Source organism: Micromys minutus (assembly GCF_963924665.1).
Source record: "Micromys minutus genome assembly, chromosome: 19".
In the NCBI taxonomy this organism is placed as follows: Eukaryota; Metazoa; Chordata; class Mammalia; order Rodentia; family Muridae; genus Micromys; species Micromys minutus.
Window position 1 is genome coordinate 11,106,867 of NC_137954.1, and position 27,325 is coordinate 11,134,191.

General features: G+C 44.7%; 1 protein-coding gene across 3 annotated transcripts in view; it reads right to left on the reverse strand.

Annotated features, from left to right (window-relative positions):
- Positions 1 to 224: 224 nt before the first annotated feature.
- Positions 225 to 27,325, reverse strand: part of ALS2 (alsin Rho guanine nucleotide exchange factor ALS2) — a 64,559-nt gene continuing 37,458 nt past the window's right edge. For 2 of the 3 annotated variants that reach the window (XM_080932708.1, XM_080932707.1), the window contains exons 12-34: positions 27,216 to 27,281; positions 23,753 to 23,915; positions 21,430 to 21,561; positions 20,984 to 21,112; positions 20,118 to 20,188; positions 19,744 to 19,810; positions 19,032 to 19,234; positions 18,854 to 18,919; positions 18,193 to 18,291; positions 17,309 to 17,473; positions 16,170 to 16,281; positions 15,762 to 15,839; positions 13,945 to 14,078; positions 13,326 to 13,493; positions 10,447 to 10,564; positions 8,414 to 8,571; positions 6,593 to 6,715; positions 6,054 to 6,230; positions 4,633 to 4,678; positions 4,044 to 4,105; positions 3,375 to 3,524; positions 3,108 to 3,204; positions 225 to 1,419 (exon numbers count right to left, since the gene is read on the reverse strand). In XM_080932708.1, coding sequence (XP_080788834.1) covers positions 1,381 to 1,419; positions 3,108 to 3,204; positions 3,375 to 3,524; positions 4,044 to 4,105; positions 4,633 to 4,678; positions 6,054 to 6,230; positions 6,593 to 6,715; positions 8,414 to 8,571; positions 10,447 to 10,564; positions 13,326 to 13,493; positions 13,945 to 14,078; positions 15,762 to 15,839; positions 16,170 to 16,281; positions 17,309 to 17,473; positions 18,193 to 18,291; positions 18,854 to 18,919; positions 19,032 to 19,234; positions 19,744 to 19,810; positions 20,118 to 20,188; positions 20,984 to 21,112; positions 21,430 to 21,561; positions 23,753 to 23,915; positions 27,216 to 27,281 — 2,623 coding nt within the window. In that variant the 3' untranslated portion in view covers positions 225 to 1,380. The remainder of the gene's footprint in view (positions 1,420 to 3,107; positions 3,205 to 3,374; positions 3,525 to 4,043; positions 4,106 to 4,632; positions 4,679 to 6,053; positions 6,231 to 6,592; positions 6,716 to 8,413; positions 8,572 to 10,446; positions 10,565 to 13,325; positions 13,494 to 13,944; positions 14,079 to 15,761; positions 15,840 to 16,169; positions 16,282 to 17,308; positions 17,474 to 18,192; positions 18,292 to 18,853; positions 18,920 to 19,031; positions 19,235 to 19,743; positions 19,811 to 20,117; positions 20,189 to 20,983; positions 21,113 to 21,429; positions 21,562 to 23,752; positions 23,916 to 27,215; positions 27,282 to 27,325) is intronic. The other variant, XM_080932709.1, reaches the window with a different exon arrangement.

Consider the following 27,325-nt stretch of genomic DNA (forward strand, 5'->3'; position numbering starts at 1 on the left):
TTAGCCATCAAACTGGCTTCTAGTTAAGTGAGCTAAAACCCCCCCGGGGTCCTGAAGTCAGGTCCCTGAGTTCAGCGGAATGGATTACAAAGTGGAGAAACTCTGAGCTGAGCACCCTTTAAAGTTTAGTCTGCCCCATGTCATTTTTTTCTACAGTCATACAACAGTTTCGTAGAGATGAGTGTCATTTATTATGAAAACTGCTGTTACATCACAGCCAGCATTCCAAAACAGTGTGTTAACAAAAGCTTGTCTTGATTATAAAGGAGCTCGGAAATCATGATCCTTTCCAAAAGTAATTACCGCCTGCTGAGTCATTTCACATGAGTCAGGGTACTGTGCTCGCCTATGAGTACAGCAGAGGAGGAGGAGCACCTGTGGTATCCAAACAGCTGAGTCATTGCTACAGTGTAACCAACAACCCACAAGAGGATGTCTGTAAAAAAGCAAACCGTGGCTCTGGTGTGGTGTCACAATACTTCTGAGGCGGAGAATCCCAGGTTCATCTCTCCTTCCCTCCCTTCTGAGGTCAGTGTGAGGTAGAGGGAAGGCCGCACGCTGGGCTGAGGACACTGCAGCTCCCTGCTTCCTCATGCTTCCCGGTCTTCAGTCTATACAGGAAGCTCATGGGCCTCCTGGGAATGCAGTCGCCTCGGATCAGTGAGGTTTGTAGCACCTCAGCACGTCAGTGTGTGCATTCCAGTGTATTCCTATGTTCTGTTTTGTCAGCAGGCAGAAGATCCTATTTGGATGCATTCCACATGGGACCAGGATGTCATAGTCACCCCATGGGAGCTTTCTGACCACAAAGGCCCTGGTGAAGGGGCTTCAAATGGTTAAGACTACAGTTAAAATGTCTTCTTCTTCCCCCCTCCCCCCAGCAAAGTAGCATGCTGCACAAGTGCCTGGACGAGGTCTAGGAAGGCAAGGTATGGCTGTCTCAGGGTCAGGTGAAACCTGCTCCTTGCCAAAGAGAATGGGGTAACTGCAAACGGGTTTAGACAAACCAGGAGCTTAAAACAGTCATCAGCATCTTTTCACCTAAGCAGCTTTCCTGGAAATGTTTCCTGTAACTCCATGGAGCTGAGAACCTTCACTATAGGAAAGGGTAACAGGCCTCCTTTTCTAAGTAGGCATGTGGATCTCAACACAGGCCAAAGACCATCTACTCTGCTCCTATCTCCTTATCCAGTCTCCATCTGAGTGACACAGTATGTTTTCCGCACTGGGCTCTAATTATTAGTAAGGCTCAGAAACTACAACCAAAATAGCACAAAAGTCCATTCCAACTTCAACATTGTTCTTTTGTACCACCAGCAGACTCCAGACGGTGCTGTGGCTTCCGTAGCAGATAATCCCACTCTCAAGCTGTCAGGTGCCCTAGTTAAGCTTCTCCCGCTGAATCTGGTAGTAACATGCCTGAAAAATCAAAACAAATGCAAATTCACTTTTTTTTAAGAGTAGGGAAAGAACAATCCCTTACTGAAGGCCTCACCATCTTACCAGGCCCCTCCTGACCTCATCCCTCCAGCCAACGGCCAAGTGTAGCCTAATCGTAATTAACAAGAACAAAAACTTGCACACTTCCCCTCTATTTCTAATTAACAAGAACAAAAACGTGCACACTTCCCCTCTAGTTCTAATTAACAAGAACAAAAACTTGCACACTTCCCCTTTATTTCTAAAGCGAGACTATTATCAGCTGTGTCCGGGTCTTTACTGATTAGGCCGAGACCACTGACAATGCCAAGGCCACTGGAAGCTCTTCACAAACTGATGTTAAGGCTCTACTGCTGAAGACAACAACACAGACTCACCGAACATGGAGAAGTTGAACTGGTGCCTGCCTAGAGCTTTAACCTCTACTGACTAGTGTTCAGGGCACTAGAAGGCACTCTGCACACTACCGAAGGAGAAAGGCAAACACCAACCCCTTCGAACCCTCTGGTCTACAAGAGTGACCTGTCTGTAAGATTTGCTGGTGCAATGGTGGCACAGGTGTGGGAGTAACCACCACTGTCTGATCTGAGTTAAGGCCACTCCATGAGATGGAACTCATGCACGATGCTGTTTGGATGGCCGAGAACCAGAGCCTAGATAGGCCAAAGACCTAGAGGAGAACAAAATACAACTGTCTGGCTGAAGGAATATATTGATAAAATGACTCTCAATGGCATCCTGCTACACTCATAGATCTGCACCTTGCTCAGCCACCATCACAAAAGCTTCCTCCTGCAGCAGATGGGAACAAATACAGATCACAGCCCAGTGAGAATATAGAAATGGCTGTTATCTAAACCAAGGTGTGTAAATTCTAAAAATAGATAACCAACCGCCGGTTATTCCCTTGTTAACTACGTGCAGCTGAACCACTCCTTTGTCCCCTCATCACTGTGAGCTCTAATGTCTACAAGAATGAAGTAGGAACCTTGAAGCCATGTGCCCTGGATACAGCCAAATCTCCAACACCCATAATGTTCAAATCTAACTGGATAATCCTGCAGCTCCCCCTCGCTTTGTGTTTCCATCCTTGAAAACTGTACACTCTCCCTTCGGGAACGAGGTTCAGATCCAGAAGTGGCCACCTCCCTGAGCGCTCAGAAAGCGAAGTTGTCTTTATTAAGCTTTCATATCCAAAGTGAGTTTTCTTGGCTTCCTCCCCAAACCCAACACCGCCTGCTTGATTTTAACAACAGGCAGAAAGCATGTGGCTCTGGATGGGAACTGGAAAGACTAGGGAGAAGGGAGACCATAATCAGAATATATCATATGAAAGATCTATCTTCAATAAAAGAAAAAATAAAGTCTACACTGGATTTTTCCAAGAAAATGGGTCAGGCACGCTCACACTTATGCAATCAATCACAGCTCACACTTGCAATCAATCACAGCTCACTAGCAATCACAGCCTTCAGGAAGCACTGGCGAGAAGGCGACTGAGAGTTGCAGGCCAGAGTGGAAATAAACATCCCCCACCCAACCCTCCAAAAGAGAAACAGAAGGATGTACAAAAAAAAAAGCTGTTACAGATGGATTTCCACTAGGGTAAAGGACAGACTTATTGAGAACCATTCAGTGATGAGAAACATACAGTGTGACGTGCTCACCTTCAAGGTGGTGAACATTATGCCTTGCTCTCCATGCTGGAGAAAGGGGTCCATCAAATCCTCAATGAGGTGAACTTCAGAGCCTAAATTCCGAATCCTGTCCCAGACAAAAAAGATGGAAAGTTCATTCTGCTTCTAACTGGACCTTCCTTTTGAATCAACTGATGATGGCAGGAAACGAACAGCTTAACCCAAGTGAAATTCTGTCTGATCAATTCAAGAGGAGCAGACCAGGCAAATAACACTGACGTCAGGAAAGACTGGTACCTGGCCCGCAGCACCACGTATAAGAAGACAGGGAATAAGTCATCCATGGACCAAAGGAAGTCCTCCTGCAGCGACGCCAGGACACTCTGGGAGATCTCTTCAAAGGTCTGCTGGATCACTTTGAGTTTGTCTGATGGAGTAAATGTTGTGCTGTTGTGAAAACAAAGGGTAAAGATAGCCATGATTTTCCTGATGGAGCATCTTGTGTTCGTTAAACAATAGCCCCTCTAGGTCACATGCTTCAAATCAGACAAACTAGTCAACCAGAGTGTGGAAGGATGGCCGGGATCCTACAGTGTTTGGGGAAAGGATCCTGCAGCTGTCAGGGTTTCTGGTGGGAGCGCCCTCACAGAATGTTTCCTCTGACCTGCTGGAATCCCTTTTCTGAATGAAAGATAAGACAACAAAGATAAATCTCCAGGCAGGCTCTTTGCTCCTCAGAAAACACAAGAGCATATTAGAGAAAAAGAGCCCAAATGTTTCCAAAGAGACTTTCTGATCTTCATGTTTATTCTGACAACATTTAGGAGTGGAAAGGAGAATAATACAGCAAGATCCTGTCTGGGAAAAAAAATGGAGAGAAAGGGGTGGGGACTGCATCCTTTCTACTCTCCCAGTACAGGAACCACTGCTTTTGTCTGACTGTTCGACAACAACATGGGGCTTTACCTGATCTGCTGCAGACATTCTACTGCAGATGCAAAACAAGCATCCTTTGTGGTTGGCAACACCTGCACAAGGAGAATGAGTGTCAGAACACAGGCATCTTCTGTAACAAGAAAAGGACCATCCTGGAGGAGCGGGCCTGCCAGGGAGGACCGGCCTGCTGGGGAGGACCGGCCTGCTGGGGAGGACCAGCTGCTGGGGAGAACTGGGCCTATTGGGGAGGACTGGGCCTGCTGGGGAGGACCAGCTGCTGGGGAGGACTCGGCCTTCTGGGGAGGACCAGCTGCTGGGGAGAACTGGGCTTGCTGGGGGAGGACTGGGCCTGCTGGGGAGGACTGGGCCTATTGGGGAGGACCAGCCTGCTGGGGAGGACTGAGTCTATTGGGGAGGACCACCCTGCTGGGGAGAACTGGGCTTGCTGCAGAGGATCAGCCTGCTGGGGAGAACTGGGCTTGCTGGGGAGAACTGGGCCTGCTGAGGAGGACCCGGCCTGCTGGGGAGGACTAGCATTAACATGAGCACTGCTCACATAAAATGGCATCCTTCACATCAAAGAAAAGTACGTTTGATGAGGAACTAAAATCCACTATACCTTTTTACTTTCTCCAAGGATTGACAAGGTTGCTGGCCAAAATTTCCTACAATGAAACCATAAATTGTTAGTATAAGACATCAGTATGGTAGACACACCCTTTACAAAGGTGATGTTATCTTGGCTTCCCTGCTCCCATTAACAACTTTTCTACAAACTGGTTCTGGGTTTCATGTTTTTATTTACTTTTACCCTATGTTTTAGAAAACATCCTGGAAATGGCTAAATAGTCTGACTGGGAATTCCTGAGAAGCTGTATCTGCTATGAATGAGAGCTCCCGGAAGGAGTCTGTGTCTGCAGAGAATAAGGGAGTCTCAGTGCTCTAACAGGAATTACTTTATCTTGGCTAACTTTAGCTCTATGGAACAGCCACTCCTGGTTCTGAATCTGAAAAATCACCTAATGATAACAAATAAAAACCTCTCAGAAGCTATTAACTTAGCAGAACACTTTTCCAGTAATCCTAGAGCTAAGAATGTCAGGAGACAGCATCTTGAGCCTATAAAATAGCCGCATAGTCCCAACCCTCTCCCTGCCTGTCCCAATGTATCTGTCTCAATGTATCTGCCTCTCTGGTGTACCCAATGCATTTAAACTTTCCTTGATTGATGACCTTCTTTGTTCTTTAAGACTATAAAAACTGCTTCCATGTTAGAGCATGAAACTTGGGATCACCTACATCTGTGTTCCTGATCCATGGTCACTTATACTGGCTCTAGAATGAACAATCTCTTATTCCCTTTAATGAGAGCTGTCATTTTTATGTTGGCAATAGCAGCTGCTATACCCCAAGGGGCTTTGTCACCCTATAGCCTCGGTCTACATAAATAACCACACACTACAGCCCAGAACATGACCTTCATTTACCATTATCACATTTTGTTACTAAGTTATTCCACTGGAAAAAATGACTTCCCAATAAACACACACACACTTTTTGATAGTGCGAATGCATGGCTCTCGAGTAGACTGGAATCAGCTTCATCACTACCCTAGAGAAAAGATGATAACCATTCCCTAGAACATGAACCAGTGGTCTGAGATAAGAAAACTTTCAAATCTAAAACTTTACATTGCAAATGACGAGGGAAGGATAAAAAGACAAGGAACTCCCAAAGATTTGAAGCAGTTAACTATTTGTAAGAAATGGGAGTATAAATTATACACCTCTATTAGGTAAAATGAGTCTTAGTTTACATATGAGAATGTAAGAAAAGCATGTTCAGAGATGAATAAGCAACTTCATAACCATCCTGGAATCCTCTCGGAAACGAAGGCCATCAATACTACAGTGCTGACAGGGCAGATGAGCAGGCTGAGCAAACACACCAAACACAGAAGTAGATGCCAACAAATTCTTGGCGGCGCTGAAGGAGTTTCAATTCAAACTTTTGGTTCTGCTCACAGCTACAGTACCTACCTCTGTACACCAAGAAAGCCCAGGAGAGCAATATCTGGCTGCTTGTTTAGTCGAAGCACACACTCCCAGTAAATGTCTTCCTCTCGGTCATTGTCCAGGGCATAGAGCATGAAGAGAGGTGGGTAGAGACGAGGCAGCAGCACCGGAAGCAGTAAGCCAGAACTTGTTACTACATAACTACAAACAAGAGGTGGGAACATTAATAGTCAGAGATGGAGCTACATATAGACAGCAAGGTCCACAGGATTTTTGCTGCTCTATACATGTAGAGTTGACTGTCTTGAACCAACTGCCAATTCTTTTAGATGACCGGAAACCAAACTGAGAATCTCTTTTGATTCCATCTTGAGGCTGCTCTGGAAGGGTCACCTAACTCAGCACAAGCTGCCTTTTCTCAGCAGCCTTTATGACTAACCATGTGTGGCTGCTCCCTCCTTGAGAGTAGCTAGTACGGTGAGGAACCTTAGACCAGGCTGGGGAAAGCAGCCATCTTTGAGGTTCTGGGAGAGTCCGTACAGCCTTCATACAGCTCAACTTACCCTGGCTCTGGTGACGCTGATCTGGAATCAGTTTTCCCGGTGCAGAAGGATCTTCTTCCAGTGGGCAGAGGAGCAGAGAGGGGAATTGTGCTGCCCTCTTCAGGAAGCTCAGGAAACAAGAACCTAAGTGAAAATTGAAAACAAACCGTATGAGTCTAGATCCAGAGTGGCTGAAAATAGTACATACCAGCTTCCAGCAGCCGATCTACCTAAGGGCCTATGAAACTAAACTGTTTTAGCTCCTTGGGAGTCTCAAATGTCGCTCCCTACAGAACGGGAATGGAGGGAGTGCCATTTCCAAAACCCCTCCCAAACAGGGGCTTATCTAATGAATTGTCTGCCTGAGGTCAACTTGCACCAACTCTAATCAGAATCTCAAACTAACTCTAAACATTAGTGTCCGAATACAACCCCAAGTGAACCACAGAGATCTCAATGTAAATCTCAAAACTCTTTTCTAAAGTGTAGACTTGCTGAAAGTTAATTCTTCAGACGATTAGAGACTAAATTCCTGACTATTTCCTGGGTTTGCTTTTCTTCCATGCCCTGATTTTGTTCTAGAGAAGTGGATCTCAACCTGTGGGACAGCAGTCACACATCAGACAGTCACACTACAAATCATGACAGCAGCACATTACAGTTAGGAAGTGACAACAAAGTAATGGAGTGGTCAGCACAACATGAGGAACTATATTAAAGGGTTTCAGCATTAGGGAGGTTGAGAACCGGCCCTCTAGGCTTTCGTCTTTGACTTCTGGCATATTGCTGGGGACTACCAAATGTTTACTGTCTGGTTTATTTCAGACTTAACTCTTGACCTTTCAAAAGCAGCTTGTAATTTTGTCTATTTTTTTTTTTTTTTTTTTTTTTTGTGGAGTTACAGCTTGTCATCCACACCTGCTCTCTTTATAGCTGGGAATACTAAAAAACAAAGCAAAGAAAGTTCTTTCTAGTGCACATACCTAGCCTACCTAGCCAAGGCTGGACCCGAAACACTCCCACTGCGGGGATGCTTTTCAGACACACTGCTCCTCTGACCCTGACACACTCCGAGTGTGTGAGCATTCTGAACTTGGTAATGTAAGAACATTTCTGGGGCAAATCCCCAAGTGACTCAGTAGAGAACTCACTAGTTTAAAACCCAGCTCACAAACTCCAGTTGCTGCTGCTGGAACCTGTCTTCTCTACCACAGCTCCTGGCTCAGGCTCATTTAACCACGTCTCGTCTCTCACTACTCCCTGGTCAGCCAGGCAACCAGACCGGCCCAGATAGCAAGCACTTCATTCTCGCTTCTGCCTCACTGTCTTTCCTTGTTCTTTAAAGAGATAATCACACTGACATATTGCATGTGTTATCCGTTCTTCCGACTCTAGTCCATACGCTGAAGACTTTTCTTTGTTAGTGTTTGGTTTGGTTTAGACTGTAGCGCTCATCTGGCTCCTGTGGAGTCAATGTGTATACACAGTGCTGTTGTTGTGAAGGGACAGGACTGGACATCATTAGGGACTGAACTTCAATAAACTATTGTGTAGATAACTATTATATTTATTACCAAATTAGACTTGGAAAACCAGAGTTTATTTTAGCCTTCAGTTGTATTAAATGAGAATGCATATAAGGTAGTAAACATCATATGAACAATTCAAAAACGATTTAGTCTATTTGTGGATCTGTAGCATGAGGCCAGTTTTGGATGAATACTTCCTATGATAAAGGGGGACACTTAAGCACCTCACAAGGTTGCAACATCTAGACTTCGGCTGAAGATGCCACATTAACAGAACGCTCTACACTTTCACACGTCAGTGTAGCGATCTTACCTCACAAGCTGGAAAATCCTCTTGAGATAAGACTTAATCTCCTTCACGGCTTCCTGCAGTAACCGGCGGTTGGCCCCGACGCCCACATAAGTCATTCTATACACTGCAACCAGGGTCTCCACAAGCCTGCCCAGTGGGTGCAGAGGCGTGTCACAAGCCTGAGACCAGAAGCAAGAAGCATGATCAACAGGCAGCAAGAGCAATAGCAGCAGAAACCAGTCCATAATAAATCATCTTTCAACAGTGTCAGGAGTCAGTCTGGGGTCAGGAAAACTCAAATACCTGAACTTTCCAAATCTTTAGTCTATCTGAATTGTAAGGAGCTAGGGTTGGGAATACTTGTTTTGAAACAAGTCTCACACTGTAGACCAGAAGCAACATCAGTACTTGGTTTTTCAAGGTAACATTCCATATACGTCCTGTGACATGTTTTATTTTTGCTTTTCTTTTTACATATTTTAAAGGTCTTTACAAAATTGTGTGTGTATGTGATTGTGTACAGACAAGCAGAGGCCAAAGCCTCAGAAGCCTGGGGTAGCCGCTGGCAGTTGCAGACAGCCCGATGTGGGTGCTGGGAAAACTCGGGCCCTCTGCTCTCGGCCGCTGAGCCAGCTCTCCAGCTCATGTGTTTTCTTTAATTGTTGGTTTGGAAATAGGGTCCTGGTATGTAGCTTAGGTTGGCCTCAAACTCCTGCCTTAGCTTTTCAAGGGATAAAATTATAGAAATGTGCCAGGCTGATTTTTATTACATTTGAAATATTAAAATCTTTCTTGTGATGATACTCTACACCAGGAATTCCATTTTGTCCTTTTTGTTTGGGTTTTTCTTTTTCTTCTTTTTTTGGCTTTAACATTTTCTTTCAGGAAGACAACACCTCACTTCAACCTAAGGAAAACACTCTGAAGTCTGTGTCCTTTATTTCTTTGTACATTAGGCCATGAATTCGTACGGAAGGGGCTCCAGCAGCTTGGGCTCTCTCCCGTTAGTCCTCACAGAGTGTGATTCTCTGGGTGGCACAGGCTGAAGCTTCAGCCGAACCCAGGTGCCCTTTTCTTTGGCTTCCTTTATCTTCTGATCGTTCTCTTTCACCTGCTTCGCTTCAGGAAGCCGTCTCTGCTTTTCAAGTGCTTGATGTACTCAATCCGCACACTGATCCTCTTGGCCAGATTCTTGCCCTTAACTTGCTTGTTTACAATGATGTCCACGGCATGCTGGGTGATGCTGTAGACTCTTCTGGTTTTGCCGTGGTTACACTTGGGGCATTCCTTTTTGAACAGTGCCCATTCCCTAGATATCTACACTATCACCCTTCTTGGAGATTCCCATGTACATGGCCAAAGGAACAACTCCATGTTTCCAAAAAAGACCTGGAGAACATATACTGAGTGCCTCTCCTCTTTCCCTTTGCGTTCGTCATTTTGTTGAGTTAACTGGAAGATGGTTCTTTTTTATGGCTTAGGATTTCTACTATAGAGGAGTTAGTAATGGTGCTTTTTACAGAGGAGGATTAGAGTTAACAATATTGTACAGCTCAAAACAGAAGAAAGGACTTTGTTTTTCATTACAAAGACACCTTAGTATCCTGAACTGATCAATATATAATGTATAAATGTACCAAAATATTATACTATTTCCTACAAAATGTAATTATCATCTATCAATTACAAAAAAATAAATTAGAGCTAAATACAGTGGCTAAAACCTATAATCCCTGCATTTGGGAGGCTCAGGCAAGAGGACTGGTCTGAGCTCAAGGCCAACCTGAGCTACACAGTGACCATCTTAACAGAGAAAGTAAAACCAATATTAGGTTAACACTGGAATGATGGTTGTTTGTTTTGGAAAGTCTACAGGCAGACTAGAGATGAAACAAGGTTTCATGTACCTCTGTCTGGCTACATATTTTTTAGCAGATGGCCTAGAAGTCCTGGTCCCTTCCATGAGCTGAGACTTCAGGTGTACATGACCACACCCAGTTCTACAGCTGTTTGATCATTAATTCACAAAGCTGAGGCCATTTTGACTTGTTTACCTTTATTAAATATTTCTTGATGTCATCATATTTATCCACAGAGAAGGCGCCAACGTGCTGGGGGATGTACTCCAAACTCTCCAGAGTCTGAGTCTGTGAACGGCTTAGTATTTCTGGACTGTGAAGATGAGGAGAAAAGGCCAGCATTTCATGTTAGAAAGCAGAACAGGTACATGTGCACCTCACACAGTCACCAACTGAGGAGGAAGTGGAGGGCCTGGCACAGACCCACCCTGCTCACCATGAACATCCGCTGATCTAGCACAGGCTAGCACAGGCTAACACAGTCATCAACAGAAGCTTACCTGAAGTTACATAAATCTACTCAAAATGGTATTGGCTGACTCAAAGCACACAGTCAGCAAGCAGAAGCCTGATGCACTCCACACACCCGACCTGCTACTCACATGCAAAAGAGAAGTCGCATAAAACCGACTGCTAGAAAGCCAGATGTAGCAGCCACACAAAGATCAAAGTCAGCACCTCTTCTATGTTAACATTCAGAGGAATATTTTGTGTTCAAATGTTTTGTCTGAATATGTGGGTGTGTGTGTGCACGCGCGCGCACACACACACACACACACACACAGATGCCACACAGTGAAAGCCACCATGTGGCCGCTGAAAACTGAACCTGGTCTTCTACAAGAGCAGCCTCTTGTAGACCTGTGTCTTCTCCCCAGGAGCACTTCTCGGTATGTGACACTAAGGAACAGAGCTGACAACCACCTGCAAAGCGTACCGAGGACTGGCTCAGGGAAATTCAGTTCTGATGCTCAGCGATGCTTGTGAGTTAGGAAAGGCGAGGAGAAAAGCTAAGGAGAAAGGTGAGTGAAAGTCCATCTATTCTTTTAGTGCTTTGGAAAAGCTGGGCCATTTCTCCCTGGGCTGTAGGCTCTGGCTTACACACTGCACACACTCACCCACTATGGGGCTCTGCGTGTGGTGCAACACATTTTTCTAGCCACTGCCAACAATCTTCCTCTTTGAATGTGACTGTGCTGCTTCTGAACATACTTAGCTCCTGAGCTTACAGGTTTATCTTTTACCAAAACTCAAGCCATTTCAACCATTACTGCTTGAAAAATGTCCCCAGTCCTTATTCTTTGTCCTGTTCTAGGATTCTGGTGGGTTTTTATCCTCTATAAGCGCATACAGTGTCTTAACCACTGAACCATCTCTCTAGCTCTCTTCTAGAAGTCTAATTGCAGACATTTAAACCCATCAGTTCTCCAGGCTCTGCACCCATCCCTCCCCCACCCCGGTCTTCCTGTGGCTCTCCAGACTGTTCCTACTGACCTACTCCAAGTTCACTGCCTCTCCATTAGCACCGCAGTTCTGCTTCTGAGCCCATCGTGAATTCTTTAAGTGACTGTATTTTTGAAATCTAAAACTTATTTGGTTCTTCTTTACGTCCGCTGCCTCTTTGATGGTAATTCCATTTTAACACATTTCAAGGATGACTGTGGCTGCTCACAAGAGCATTTCTGCCATCACTGTACCAGCCAACGCCAGCATCAGCCACCTCTGGGGTCCATGCCTGCTGAGCATCCGATCTCCAATGAGTTAAACCATCTTTCCACATCAGTATTTAGCCTTTAAGCAAACAACCTCAGCCATAAAACTATGAATGCCAAGACAGTAAAGCAATTTCATGGTTTTCATATAGAAAGACTCAAAATATTGATTAGGCTGAAGGAATGGTTCAGGGGTTGAAAGTATGCACCACTCCTGCTAAGGCTCTGGGGTAGGTTCCCAGCACCAACATAGGGTTATTAACTGCCTGTAACTCCAGCTCCAGGGCAGATAAAAACTATGATGTGATGTAAGAAGCCCATGTCCCATGCACAGTCCTTGCTTACCACTCTCAGGAAAACATATTCTGTGCATCTGTTCTATTGAATACAGCAAGGTTTCTTCCTAAGTAGCCTAGAGAGTTTCTAGATGCCTACATCAATAATCTGAGAATATCTAAGTTAAAATGAGGCAACTGAGGCAAACCAAGGAGAGAAAGGGCAGTGTGGGGAAGGGAAGAGTGGGAGGGAGACAGGGAGAGAACAATTAAGGGGAAAAAGAGAGAAAAAGAGAGAGGTGGGGAGAGGGAGAGATAGAGAAAGGGAGAGGGAGAGAGGGAAAATATACAAACACATTTTTCTTCCTTCAAATGAGGTTCTTCTGTTAAAGACAAACCAGTCCAAGCTACTCACAATTCACTCTGGTAGGAGCTTCCAAATCATATTGCATACTGCAATTACATTACATTTCTAGAGGAATATAGCAAATCTGACCACTGTCTGGTTTCAAGTTCCTGACTTAATGTGCTTTACCATGTGCTGTAGGCGTCTGCTCACCTGTCTCTATGTGCAGTGCAGGTGTCTGCTCACCTGTCTCTATGTGCAGTGCAGGTGTCTGCTCACCTGTCTCTATGTGCAGTGCAGGCGTCTGCTCACCTGTCTCTATGTGCAGTGCAGGCGTCTGCTCACCTGCCTCTATGTGCAGTGCAGGCGTCTGCTCACCTGCCTCTATGTGCAGTGCAGGCGTCTGCTCACCTGTCTCTATGTGCAGTGCAGGCGTCTGCTCACCTGTCTCTATGTGCAGTGCAGGTGTCTGCTCACCTGCCTCTATGTGCAGTGCAGGCGTCTGCTCACCTGCCTCTATGTGCAGTGCAGGCGTCTGCTCACCTGCCTCTATGTGCAGTGCAGGTGTCTGCTCACCTGCCTCTATGTGCAGTGCAGGCGTCTGCTCACCTGCCTCTATGTGCAGTGCAGGTGTCTGCTCACCTGCCTCTATGTGCAGTGCAGGCGTCTGCTCACCTGCCTCTATGTGCAGTGCAGGCGTCTGCTCACCTGTCTCTATGTGCAGTTCAGGTGTCTGCTCACCTGTCTCTATGCTGGCGACGGTTGGTGGTCAAGGCCACAGCAATATTATCCCATGCTTTCCAAACGTCCCCTTGGCCGGGGCTCTCACAGCCCAGCTGGCGCCAACATTCATCAAACACTGCTCTCCACTTGTCATCTGCGGCCACTGCCAGGCTTCCCAGTTTCCTGCTGATAAAGCCACACCAGAGGTTATTCGTTTCTGCTTTGGGAACAATCATCCCCAAGAATAAAGACTTTCTACCATCAGTTTCAAATACTTCTGTGACCCAAACTGTGTGCACACTGGGTATGTGTGTGTGTGCACTCCCACACACACGTGTATATACACGCGTGCGGGTCTACGTATGTCTGAGCTTAGCTTGACATTTCAGTCCAGAATGCTCTGTCACCAGCATCTGCACCCTTCCCAGCAGAATCATTTCCATATCTGTAACTTTAACACCTGTGCGCTAGGGCGTATGCTTTAAGATAGGATTACAGATGTGGCCATCTACATAGGTGGCAGCCGGCATAACTTCCTGTTTAAAATGAACAAATTAAAATTTTTGAGCTTGCTTTGGAATATCAACCTGCTCTGCTGGAAGCAAACCACTCAGTAATCCCCAGAGTCAGTACTCACGAGGCTTTGGGCCTGTCCTTCTCACTCTCGTACAGGCTAGGTTTGAAGTAGGTTCCAGTGATTTTTATCCCAGATCCCCATTCTCCACTAAAATAACCTTCAATATAATCTCCATTTGGCATAGTCAGCGTTCCCTGGATAAAGCAAAAGAGAAGCGGGGCTGGAAAGAGTATTTACGTCTACAGAAGTGAGAAGAACAGAATCACACACGTAACACTTTCCTTTCTAATTTGCTTGTTTGCCATTCTCAGTTCTGATAAAGAAACAAAAATGCATGCACACATACCTAGAAAGAACACATGAAAACATTCATGGGTAAGGTACAAAGAAAGACCAGGAGAATGGGAAGACTTAGTTGTGTGAAACACACACTGTACCCCAGTCACAGGCCACTGTGACAGACAGCGCTCAGGAGAGGTCACAGCTGCTAACATCTGCCTTAGAAAGTGCCAGAGTCTAAATCACACTCTGAGAGTCTATCCTGGGAAAGTGGGATATGTAGGATGATGTCATTAGGTAGCTAGGCAGGTCCAGCCTATCATTGGATGAGAAGGAAGAGGAGGGGGGCTGGGGAGTGGGAAAAGGGGCTAGGAAAGGGAGAGGAGGGGAAGTAGAAGAATCAAGATGGAGTCAGTGGAGGAGGATGGTGAACTAGATTGATTTTATCTTGTCTAGGTGGGCAGTTTATATCTTTATTAATTGGCTGTGAATTTGTTTGGATGTTGTACTGGCTGACTTAGTGTCAACTTGACACAGATGGAGTTATCACAGAGAAAAGAGCCTCCTTTGAGGAAATGCCTCCATGAGATCCAACTGTAAGGCATTTTCTCAACTAGTGAGCAAGTTGGGTTCTATAAGAAAGTAGGTTGGGCAAGCCAGAGGAAGCAAACCAGTAAGAAACATCCCTCATGGCCTCTGCATCAGCTCCTGTTTCCTGACCTGCTTGAGTTCCAGCCCTGACTTCCTTTGGTGATGAACAGCAATGTGGAAGTGTGAGCTGAATAAACCCTTTCCTCCCCAACTTGCTTCTTGGTCATGATGTTTTGTGCAGGAATAGAAACCCTAGATGTATTGTGGATTGAGAATTTAACTTATAAATCTACTTGCTAAATTACAAGTTTCTGGAACCTTGATTTTCCCGGGCTGTGGAGGACAGTGTGTGAAAGCGATGACTGAGAGGCAGCTGGAGCGCAGATCAGAATGAGAGCGATCAGGGTCTGCAGGAACGAGGTGTGTGCGCCAGGCATGGTAACTACCCACCTGGGGGACCGCTCAGAGAGGGCGACTAAAAGAGAGACAGCTGGCAGTTTAAGAGTACTTGGGGCCAGCGTGGAGCCGCTGAGATAAAGATGCCCCACCATGCCATGTGGCCTTAATGGTACCAGCATTAATACGGGGATAAAAGATTACCACATTTTTATTTACCGAAACAGGGATGAGGGAAGGAGCAAATTATACCCAACCCGAGAAGGAAGGATGTGAAGAAGACACCACTGAAACAGAAACCCAAGCACTGCAGGAAAACACACATACCCTGAATCAGAGTTGGGTTTTTGAAAACACACACAAGATTAAGTTGAGTATTGTGGTACATTCCTCTAATCCTAGCATGTGGAGATGGGGGCTGAAGGACAAGAGGTTCAAGGTCATCCTTGACTATGTAGGGATTTATAGCCAATTCCTTCCAAGAGGCATCAGAGATTAAATGGAAAATATACCGAGGCAATTGAATCTTAATGCACAAAATGCATTTAGACTTTAAAAACTTTCTAAAGTCAAGAAAAGTAAATGAGAGCCTGTAAACAGTTGTTTCCCACCTTTCCACTAAGCGTCCAGTCATCAGAAAACTCTCCTTCATAGATAGTATCATCTTCTGAAAGCAGAACCCCATTTCCCTGTATGAAGAAGCAAAACACAAGTCACACGACAGACGTCAGAAGACCTGAAAGTGCTCACAGCCACACCCAGACGGCCTCCCACTACCTGCAACTTAGCAAATAGTACTAAGAAAGTCACACAGGGCCAAGGCATGGAGGCAGAAGCAGTTTTTCCGAGAGTCCCAGGCCCGGCAGGTAGTGACACAGGAGGTTCTAGCCTAGCCTGGATTACAGAGTGCAACCTCATCTCAAGAAGCCAAAAACAAAAGTGGAACATTAATTAAAAAATCTTAAAGGTTAGGGAGATAGGGGGTTTCAAAAGGTGACACATATCAACAGCCCGCTCACCGTCATTTTATTAAGGTGGAAGTTGCCTTCATAGTACAACCCAAACTGGGTGACGACCACCCCATGCCCTTGGCATGCATCATCTTGCCACATTCCCATGTACTTCTCTCCCCTACATAGAAATAAGAAGAAAATAAGGATGAAAGCCAAATAAAACAAGGACAAAGTGAGAAAAACTCTTACCGGGACCTGAGTCACAGCCCCGGTCTGGATTGCTGCGGTCACCCTGGTCAAAGTGGCTCACTCCTCAGAGAGAAGACGGTGTGATGGCAAAGGATATGCTTGCCACACTTGCACAGGAGCCTGACACACTTCCCAGCACAGAGCACACTCCATACACTTCCTTGATAACTTTAAGATGTGTTATGAAATCGGGCATGGGAGTGTCCTCTAATTCCCAACACTCAGGAAGCAGATCTCTGAGAGACCAAGACTAGCCAGAGCTACAGTGTGACCGCCTCATAATAAAATATGTAATTAAAGTATAATAATTGAATCAAACCTTTGAAAAATTTTCCTTCCTAAAGTTTGTCATAAAAGGTTTAATTTTTACCCACTTAAACTTAGGGTTTTTTACCATCTCTACTAAAAAAATAAAATATAAATTAGGTATGGTGGGCCACTGCTACCATCTTGCCACTTGGTCAGAAGGATGAAATTAGACCTGGGCTAGAGAGAGGACCTTTACCCAGAGAGAAGGAAAACGTACAATAAGGCAGGAGGTAGCTTGGTGGTGCTCAGAGCCCTGGGTAGAGACGGGAGGTGGGTAAGAGGGAGGCAGAGGTATATAAATCATACAGCTTGCTGGGTATGGTGGCGCACACCTTAAACCCTGTGCTTGGGAGGCAGAGGATCTCTGTGAGTTCCAGGCCAGCATCACTTACATTATGAGTCCCAGGTCCCCACAAGGCTACATAGTGAGATCTTGCCTCAAAAATAAATAAATAAATAAATAAATTAAATAAATAAATAAAAGAAAGAAAAGAAAAATACCTATAGTTTGGAGATCAAAGCAAAAAAAAATTTTTTTTTACATTTACATACTCAGCTTCTGTGTTGGGGGTGGGGGGTTTGCATGAATGCCACAGCGTATGTGTGGAGGTCACTGCACGCACTGAGACAGAAGCAGAGCACTGTACCTGGTGATATCATCAAAGACACCATATCCTGCTTTCTTATCCATTACCCACTGGCCAATGAACATGCTAGGAGAAGAAGAAGTCAGCTTCCCACTCCGGAGAAGACCGTGCCCGTGGCGCATGTTATCTTGAAAGCAGCCTTCAAACACTTCTCCAGAGGCATAGCTGTGGTTGGAATGGACAGAAAGATAACACGCTCATTACAAAGTGCTTACGGGTAGCTGTAATTATATTTACTATTATTGAACATTAAAAAAATAAAAACCCCTCTAGTGGGAAGAACTGGGCCTCAAAAATTAAAGGCAACGTGAATAATATTTTGTATTAACATGAAAAATGTGTTTAGTCTCTTATAGGAAATAAAATAATGAGCTATCAATGAGAAGGAAGAAGGTATAAGGTTTTGTCTAGATTAGAGTCAAGTAAAGAGTTAGACTTAGACTTGTGTAGAGTCAGGGGTTATTCTATAGGTACAATGGAGACGTGAGCCACATTTAATAAGACCATCATCACACCACAGAGGGGATGCTCTTTCAGTGAAGACTTTGCACATGGTTTTGATTAAAAAGACAAAATCTGCACCTTAGAAATTCTGTCCATGGGCTGGAGAGATGGCTCAGTGGTTAAGAGCACTGACTGCTCTTCCAGAGGTCCTGAGTTCAATTCCCAGCAACCACATGGTGGCTCACAACCACCTGTAATGGGATCTGACGTGTCTGAAGACAGCGACAGTGTACTCATATATATTAAATAAATACATAAATCTTAAAATAAAAAAAAAAAAAAGAAAAAGAAAAAGAAAAAAATTCAGTCCACACAAGCTTTGGCTTTACTCTCTAAAGCGGCAGCACAAGGCCGGCAGCCTCTGAGGCGCCGGTTATTACCTGTAGACTCCTTGCCCACACATTCTCCCCTCTCTCCAATGGCCTACATAATGGTCTTCTCTGTTCAGGGCCTTGTTTGGGATTCTGTATTCACCGTATCTGGGAAGGAGGATAAAAAGCATGACAAGACGCACAGATGCAAAGGCTGAGGGGACCACAGGCCTGCCCTGAGTCACCGGCAAGAACCTTTATTTTTAAAGCTAATGAAAAGCAGGGCATCTGTGTCTCTGTCAGTAATTCCCAGCATCCCTCTGGGCAAGTCATGGTAAACAACTGATGTCAGTAGGGTATTGTTACAATAACATCCCTGCACAGTTCCCCTTGAAACAAACTGAAACTACTCGGAAGCAGGCCTAAGGAGAAGCACAGCGGTAGGGCACTAGCCCAGCATTCCTGAGACGCTGCAGTCCATCCTCAACACGGCAGGCCACGGAAAATAACATTTCTCTGTGTTGTCTGTGTAAAGGTGACACTGCATGTCATCTGGCTCCCGTACATACCACCCTCGGTGTTGACAAGCCCGCATATCTTCTGGTGAATCCCAAGACAGAAACAGACGCCTATACAACAGAAGTCAACCTTGTGTTTGGGAAGCAGTCCCAACATCACGTAACTTGTGACCAGATTTAAATGAATCTTCTACTTTAAACAGCATCCTTACCCATCTTCCAAGCCATTCCTGAACGTGCCAGAATACATCTTCCCATCTGGCCACTTCAGAACACCCCTGGAAGACATAAACAAAAAGGAACAACTGTCAACTAATGTTTCAGATAATCAATGCTTTCCACCATGTGACCGCCAACCTTCCCTCCCTGCAGAGATGAAGCATCCTTCACCTGCCATGAGGCTTTCCTGAAAGCCAGCGCCCATCGTAAGTGGCGTCCTTTAGGCGAGTGTCCTTGTAGAAAGTGTATTTGGCGCTTCTTGAGATGGGTGGCTCCTGCCTCTGAACACTGCTGCTGCCTCCATAAAGTGGGAAATCGGATGTCCCCCTCAAAGCCTGATCCACGGCTTGGCTGATAGCCCGAAGCCACTTGGTCTAGAAGCAAAAAGCCCATGTCAGCAAGCTTAAAGCAACAGCCCGTCCAGCACCGCACTAAGTACTGCTGGCTTTTCCGCAGTACTTCGTCTATTGCCTATCACTGGGCGTACTGAGAGATGTAACCAGCTCCTAGAATTTATTGCTCTTAAATTTAAGTCACATTCTACAAAGCAAGAAAAACTGCTATGAGAGTTTGGGGCTAGCCTGGACCACAGAGTTAGACTCTAACTAAAAATAAACAGGTAAATATGGAATGGAATGAATAGGATTACACAGAACAATCAGGCGTCGTGCAATATTCCTATACTCCTGATACTTGAGAGGTTATGGCAGAAAGAATTCAAAGCTAGCCAAGACTACATGACAAGACTCTGTTTCAGGAAAACAAAACAAAAAGGCAAAAACCTAGTTTCGATGTAATGGTTATGAATGAAGCAACCACCTTTATTTATTTATTTTACTAACATAAGAGACAGGAAAGGTTAAAGTTAGAAGCAGTCACCAACCTTTTCCTGGGGTGTTGAAGAAATAAGCGTGAACTGTTCCTCAGGTGTGGTTATCTTTAAGCCATTCCTAGAACGTTCACATGGATAAGCACCAATAATAAAATAGGACGTCATTCCAACAGCAGGCATCCTCCTCTCCCTCCCCACCCCTGTAATCTCAGCTCCACACAAGGGACAAGATACAGAGTAACAGGATCTGTCACCACAGCATGCCAGCCATGGCGGTGCCCACCTGCCGCTTGCCATGGTCCTCACACAGGACGTGTGATTACCAAGGAGCACTTCACTATCTCACGTGTTGGGAAGTGAGGATGAGAAGCCAGCTCCTAACCCAAGCACCCCACTTACAGGAATAAGGAGGAAGAGGCACTTACACACTACCAGCTTCTTCAGAAAGTGGCTCTGCCCAGAGTGTGGCCAAAGGGAACACGTGGTGCGTGGAGAACTGAAAGAGAACATAAAGGCACGTCTGGGATGAATCCACTCCGCCCCAGTCTCTATAAGTCTTTGCACGTCATTACAGTACAAGCCCCTGAGATGGTGAAGAACAGGGGGTGGCATCATCTCTGCTCTGTCACCCTAACACTGCCACCTCTGATGGGTCTTCCCAACTGATACAAGGACCCTTCACATGGCTGACACTTATTCTCAAACTAGAAAAAAACGTCTTGGCTCAGCATGCAGCTTAATGAGAGAGGAGGTGTTTCATATTTAAGAGTTCCTAGATTCAACCACAACCAGCAACCACAAAAACAAGACCTTGAACTCAGCAAACATCAGAGGAGATAATTAAACATTCTTTTATTCAATGATTACAAATAAATCATAACAATGAGTAACATAAACTGACAGTATGCAGCCATGTGCTATATAATGACATTATCAGTCATAAGACAATGACAGTTCCAAAAGCAACCACAGAGAATTCCTTTTGCCTAGTGATCTCATAACTACCGCAGTATACCACGCACTCCTGTGTCCATATATATTCGGATACACTAATGTTTACCATTGTGTTATGGCTGCTAGGTCTTCGAGTACAATAACCCACCGTGTGCGTCACAGCCTGGCAGCACTAGCCTGGGTCTACAGTAGGCTTTCAATGATGTCTAAGAGCGCACGGACATTTGTTTAACGGTAAAACTGCCCGATACCATATTTCTTGCCACACAGCCAATCATGAAGCAGCTGACAACTGTCCACTTCCCAAGGCTTCTTCTCAGCCAAGAATCCAACCTACCTGAGCATGGACCAGGGCATCATTGAAGAGAATGAACCAGTTCACAGAAAACCTGCCAGCATGCTGCAGGGAGAGCGCCCGGTTACTGCTCTCACACAGCAGTCGGCGCTCCGGCTTCCTCAAGGAGTCCTGCGAGCAAGTAAACACAAACCCCAGTGAGCCCTCAGACTTGCATTAATGTGCAGAGGAGGGTGAACAAGATCTAAGGGGCATTTAGGGGAACCTTTTAGTCACAGCAGAGGTTTCCTAAAGCTAGATTTTAGGAACACACAGGAAAAACAGTATCGAGCAAACCAGGTGAAGGGTAGAAGCTGCAGAGGGCTCCGGAGAACCAGGGAAGGTGCAGAACTCTTAGCACTGCATCTTAGAAGGGCATCACCCAGTGCTACTGTGACAAGCGAGGAGTAGAGAAAGGGTAGAGGAAGCAGCCACAGTGGGCAGGTTACCGTCATTTTTCCAGGAAAGGTCTTCCAGAAGCTCAGTGTGTACTCTGCTTCCTTCCTCTTCTTGCCGAGATGGAGAGCAAGAGACTCATAGCAAGAACTGGAATCCTGCAGCTTCTGATACTCTGGAGATGTCTAGAGACCAATGAACAAGGGGGTAAGAGCGTAAGCCGCTGTCCACGAGCTTCGGCCTATGAGCAGCTCAGATGAGTTACAGTCTAACAGGGAGACAATCCGGCCTGAGAACACAGTGAAGGGAGCCAGGGACCAGCAGCCTCAGAGTACTCCAGTAAAGTACGCGTGAACGGGGCAGACACTGGTGGCAGTCCCGGGAAGAGCTGCAGAAATGCAGGAAGCAGAGAGAAGAGAAGCCTCCTGCTGTGTTCTGTGTTCTTTGGGGTTGGACAGGTGCCCTGGTCTATCAATACTACCATGTTAGAAAATACAAACCTAAAAGACTTACTGGTTTACTTCAAACAAAATATAAACAATTGTCAGTTTCCTAAACACGAAGAATTCTTACTGAGAAAATGGCACTGGCTCACACTACTGAGTCCCGTTATTACCTGGCTTCTGAGACAAGAGCTGTGCTTTTGCTTTTAACCTGTTATGCTATACTGCTTAGTTGAAATAAACAAAGAAAATTTCATTTTATAAAGATAATGAATTTGAAAATGGAGATTTTAAAAACCATTTCAAACAACTGTGGATACTGTCCTGGTACACATTTTTAAAAAAACTTGCTAACAGTAGTTTCCTAAAGAGTATTGCAATCTGTAATCTGGGGCACTGGCAGTCAACATTTCCACTGCTATATTAAACTAACTGAGCTGATGACATGACTCAGTGGGTAAAAGTGCTTGCAGCCAACCCTGATACCTGGAACACACCTGGAGAGAACCGATTCCTGCCAAATTGTCCTCTAATTTCAACTTGCACATGCGTACACACATATGAAGTCAAATAAATTTAAATAATATCATTAACAATTTAACATAATACAAAAAAATTTACTGTGTTAGGATCTAGATGTCTACCTTGGCTTTGAATATGTGATTCTGTAATACTGTGGTGTGAGAATATAAAAAAATACTGAGTGAATTATATACATAGTCCAAATGATACCTTTTTATGCACCAAAAAATAACATTGGTACTTTTCTCATCAGAAAAATATTCTAAGTATTGAGAAACTGTCAGGCTCGAAATTGCAAACAAACGTCCCCATGTATTTTGCTCTTAAAAGTTCGGTTTGACAGGCATATACTCCCAGCACTCTGCAAGCTGACAGGAGGACTGACTGCCCAAGTTCAAGGACAGCCTGGAGCACAGTATACAGTCATTTGTATGATTCACCCTGAACATGTTTCAGGGAATTAGTAGTGTTGGTCTTAGCTGCAGGCTTGAGGCTGGTGTGGTGTGGTGTCACTTGCCTTGGTTCCTTCTGTGACTTCTGCTGTGCATTACCAATGCACACACCACAGGGAAAAAACAATGTCCTCCTGTGTTAGGAAAGTATTCTGACCTTGCAAACCCTCAAAGGTATGGGTGTTTATGCACCAACCTTTCAGAGCTAAACCATCTGTAAGAGGGACTCTGACGCCCTCTTCTGACTCCCATAGTCCCCAGTCAACCACATGTGGACAAAATGCTCACACATATACTGTCATTTTTAATTAAAAACAAAAACAAAAATAAAACTCGGGCAGTGGTGGCAAACACCAGAGGCAGACAGATCTCTTAGTTCGTGGCTAGAGATGAAGTCTGTAGCCCGTTGTATCCGGTCCCTCACACTTGCAAAGCTAAACTACATCAGCTTTATGTTGAACTGGAACCAGACTGAAAAAGAAAACCCTACAAGATCACAGTAGGATCGCATGGAGAAACTCCTATGAGCTGTTCCGCTCTGTAGTCTGAAGTCTGCCTAGATCAGGAGGCAGACCAGGATGTGAAGGTTTTAAGGAACCTTGGGGTTGGGAGTTTCTCTGGAAACAAAGTGAAATCACATTTCTCGGCACGACTCCACGAGAACCCAGGCCAGCTGGCAATGCCTTCTCTCCTCCCCAGAGTTTGTGACTTGGAGTCGGCATGTGCTCCACACTCCGACACAGTGAAGGAGCGCCCTCACAGCGCCACAAAGTGAACATGATCTGAAGAAGGTCCTGAAGAAGCGAATCCACGACGCGGGAAACTAGCTCGCTCTAGCCTGCTTTTCCTTTCTACATCCACTACTTCAGAGAAAGAAATCTTGATTAAACACTTAATGGGGCCCAATTTTAATCCACACAAACTGCTTCGAGTATTCAGAGGAGCACACGGGGACCTACCACTTCAAAGCAAGCGGCGAGCTGTAGCAAAACTTTTGCGTAATTATGAAGTCGTCTGATTGGCAAGAAAAACAGCGTGTTCAGGATTTCCATCAACTGAGTGTTCTCATCATTCACTTCTGACAAATCTTGCAAGAGTTCTTGGTTTTTATTTAGGAAATCACTGGAAAAGAGGGAAAGAATCAGTGGGTCATCCGGTATGAATGTTATTAGTGATGTGACACAAAGTCTCGCTGCGTTCTGAGCACACTGCCTAGGTGTTATAAAATGAATATGCATACAGTGACACGACCCGGGTATGAATAACAGAATTAGAATATTTTTACCTATAACACATGGGCTTTAAAGTACAAAGCGTGGCACTGGTAGCAACGTAGAAGAAATGGTTGGTAACAGATCTTTCCCCACGTTCTAGGAAATGAACCGGGCATTTCACAGATTAAGGGGATAAATGATAAATGACTCTATTCTGTTATTTTCACAACCCAAAGTCAAAGGAGTCTGGCAGGTGTGATCACTGCTGAACAGAAACACCAGTGGAAAAGCAAACTCCCTGCTCAAAGCATTAGCACGTTACTAACTTCTTCTAAGTTCCTCCTTTCCTTCGACTGTACCACAAGGTGACCACTGAATTATAATTTCAGGACTGAGACAAACCAGGTGTGATGGGACACACCTGGAATCCCAGAATTCAGGAGGTAGAGGCAGCAGGGTCAGGAGTTTAAGGAGAACTTCAGCTATACAGCAAGCTGAAACCAAGCCCGGGCCACCCTGTCTCAATAATAGTAATAATAATAAATAATAAAAAAAAACTGAAAGACTATATAAGGTGAACACAGATAAAAAAGCAGAAATTGATAAGATGTAAAACAGGAGTCTCCACGGTTTCCTAAGGACTCTTCTGAATAGTTGGTTAATATAAAGGGGGGGGGGCATTTTCTCCAGTGGTAGAGTCACTAGTGATAACCAGGAATAACTATGCTCCTGGTAAAAGCAACCTTAACAATAACACTAAGACAAAAAGAAAGACATAAAACATTAAAAATAACATTTAAAAAAGCCAAGAAAGAGGAAGGGCAGTAATTGAAAAGAGGAAGGGATAGAAGGAGTGGGGAGAGCAAACAATGTGATCAAAATACATTCTACACGTGTATATAAATGTTGTAATTAAGCTTTCTTATGTATAATATATGCTAATATAACATTTTACAAAATGAGAAACAGCAACCACTCTTTGAAAATATTAAAAGCAAGCAAACTTCTGGCAAGACTGACTATAATTTGAAAATTATAAATAAATAAACTAGACTCCAGCCGGGAAAGCAGATCACCATGTTGTCAGCCTCCACTCACAGAGAACAAGTGACTGTTGCCGGGGCACAATGGCCTAATTTTTACCCGTAGGCAAATATTTATAGTCATCCCTTCAAGGCCTTTAAGGGATCACTGAGGAAGAGAGGACAGGAATCTAAAAATTAGAAGAGTGAAGTGTCATGCAGCAGTTTCCACTGAGACTGAAACATTCCATTCCACAGGAAAGATCCTAAAGCAGGAAGGTAAACAAGTACAAAAACTTACAGGAAGTTCCTGAAACTGACCAGATTCTCCAAGCCCCTTTTTTCCAAGATTAAAAAAGCTTAGCTGCAAAGAAGACTCTTGAGACTAGACCAGCTGTCTGGAAGAGGTTTAGACCAGAGTCACTTGAAAGGGACACTCTCCAACCTGCTGAGCTGTCTGCAGGCTATGCAGTGATCCCCAGGTTTCCAGCTTTGTGAACTGTCACCCATGCTGAGAAGGGCTTTGGTGGTGTAGCTGTCTTTCAGTCATTTCTGCTTCAGTATGTATCTCCTCACCCATATTTCTATTAAGTAATTCCCTACAAAAGTCATTGGTTCACAAAAATAAACTAATAAAAGATAAAAGGTCCAAATAAGTGACAGCAATGAACAAGAGAGAACTGTAGCTATGTGGTGACAGCACTCGGGACAATGCTAGCTGTTAGCAGAGCTGAACAGATGAAACAGCAGCTTTCCTGCCATTGCAGGGTACAGTTTCTTACAGAAACATTCTATCCAATCTTCAGAATATAGACAATCCCTGACTCCTACAAACTATTCCAGAAAGCAGAAGAGGAGAAAGAGCACCTCAACTCATTTTATAATGTCTGGTGCAATCCTTTGCTAAAAAGTGGCAAAAAATTCAGAAAAGGATGTTCGCACTCCATCAGCATCGAAGAATAACAACGACCCTGCCAGACAGAACTGGTGTGGGTGGTGAGTGAACATTTGAAATATTTTCTACTAAAATATAGAATGTTTCAGCTTGCATTACATTAGACCAGTGAATTGTACCGGAACCTTTTGCATTACCCATCTAAATAAAAGCTACAATGCAAATATTCTGTGTGAGATAGGCTTTTCTGGAACCATCACAGACATTATCTGCTCTTTACCAACAGTGGAGAAAACATTCTTGTTTTTCACATGGAAATAAAGCAGGCTTCCTGCTGTGAAAGGAGTGGGGAGACAATACCCCAACTAGACATCAAATGCTACCAAGTAAAACCCCCAGTACCAAGAACTGGTTACATAAGAGGTCCTATAGATCGTCCTCAACATGTTGGTTATCCTTCTACATCCTGACAGGAAGACCCTATTGCAATGCACAGTTATATCATCAGACATAGAGAAATTGAGCTATTGTTTAACTGGAAGCTTCACCTCTACTGACTAGCTATCGCTGAGCTGGAATACATAACACACAGTGCTGAGGGGAAAATAACCAGTCGCACCCAGTTATAAAGTCTGCACACTACAACAGTGATGGCCTACAAGGCATGGCCACTGCTGCAAAACTGGCACTATGTGATGGGGTAACCAACCAGATTTCTTTTTAACTGCATTTAGGGCTTACTGCCCAAGATGGAACCCATATAGCATGCCACTGTTAATGAGGTCGAGAACCTGAGACTAGAGCAGGAAATTCTACCATTCCTTTCCTGCTAAATGACTGTAGCAATATAAAAGCTCCTAGTGACACACAGCTGTACCCACTGATGAGCTGCTCAGCCCTCTTTGGAGAAGCTTCTCCTTGCAGTAGAGGGTGACTAATTAACAGAGAGACCCACAGGTGGACAACGCAGGCAGTGAGAGACTTTGGAGCACTCAAGCCTTTATCACACCTTCCCTCCAAGGCTCAGGGATCTATGCAGAGGAAGATTTTAAGCCCAAGGCGGTGACTTCAAGGGAACTCCATCTTCCAGACGCAACAGGGCTGATAAGCACAGGGACTCACAGACAATACGCAACACAACAATCAGGGAGAAGCTTGGGAGGGGCAAAGAATATGATAAAAATATTTTGTCTGAAACTGTAAAAACTTAAAATCAGAGAATGAAAACAAGAACTGGAAGCCTGTACTGTATGGCTGTGAGAAGGACGGCGGGAAGGTGCAGGTGACTTACATGGCAGGCTTAGCAAGGAGCTGGAATCCTCCCATAACCAGGAAATTTGAAACTGATGTGCAATACCTTTGGGTGGAAAAAACAGATACACGGGCATTAGTGATGGGGTT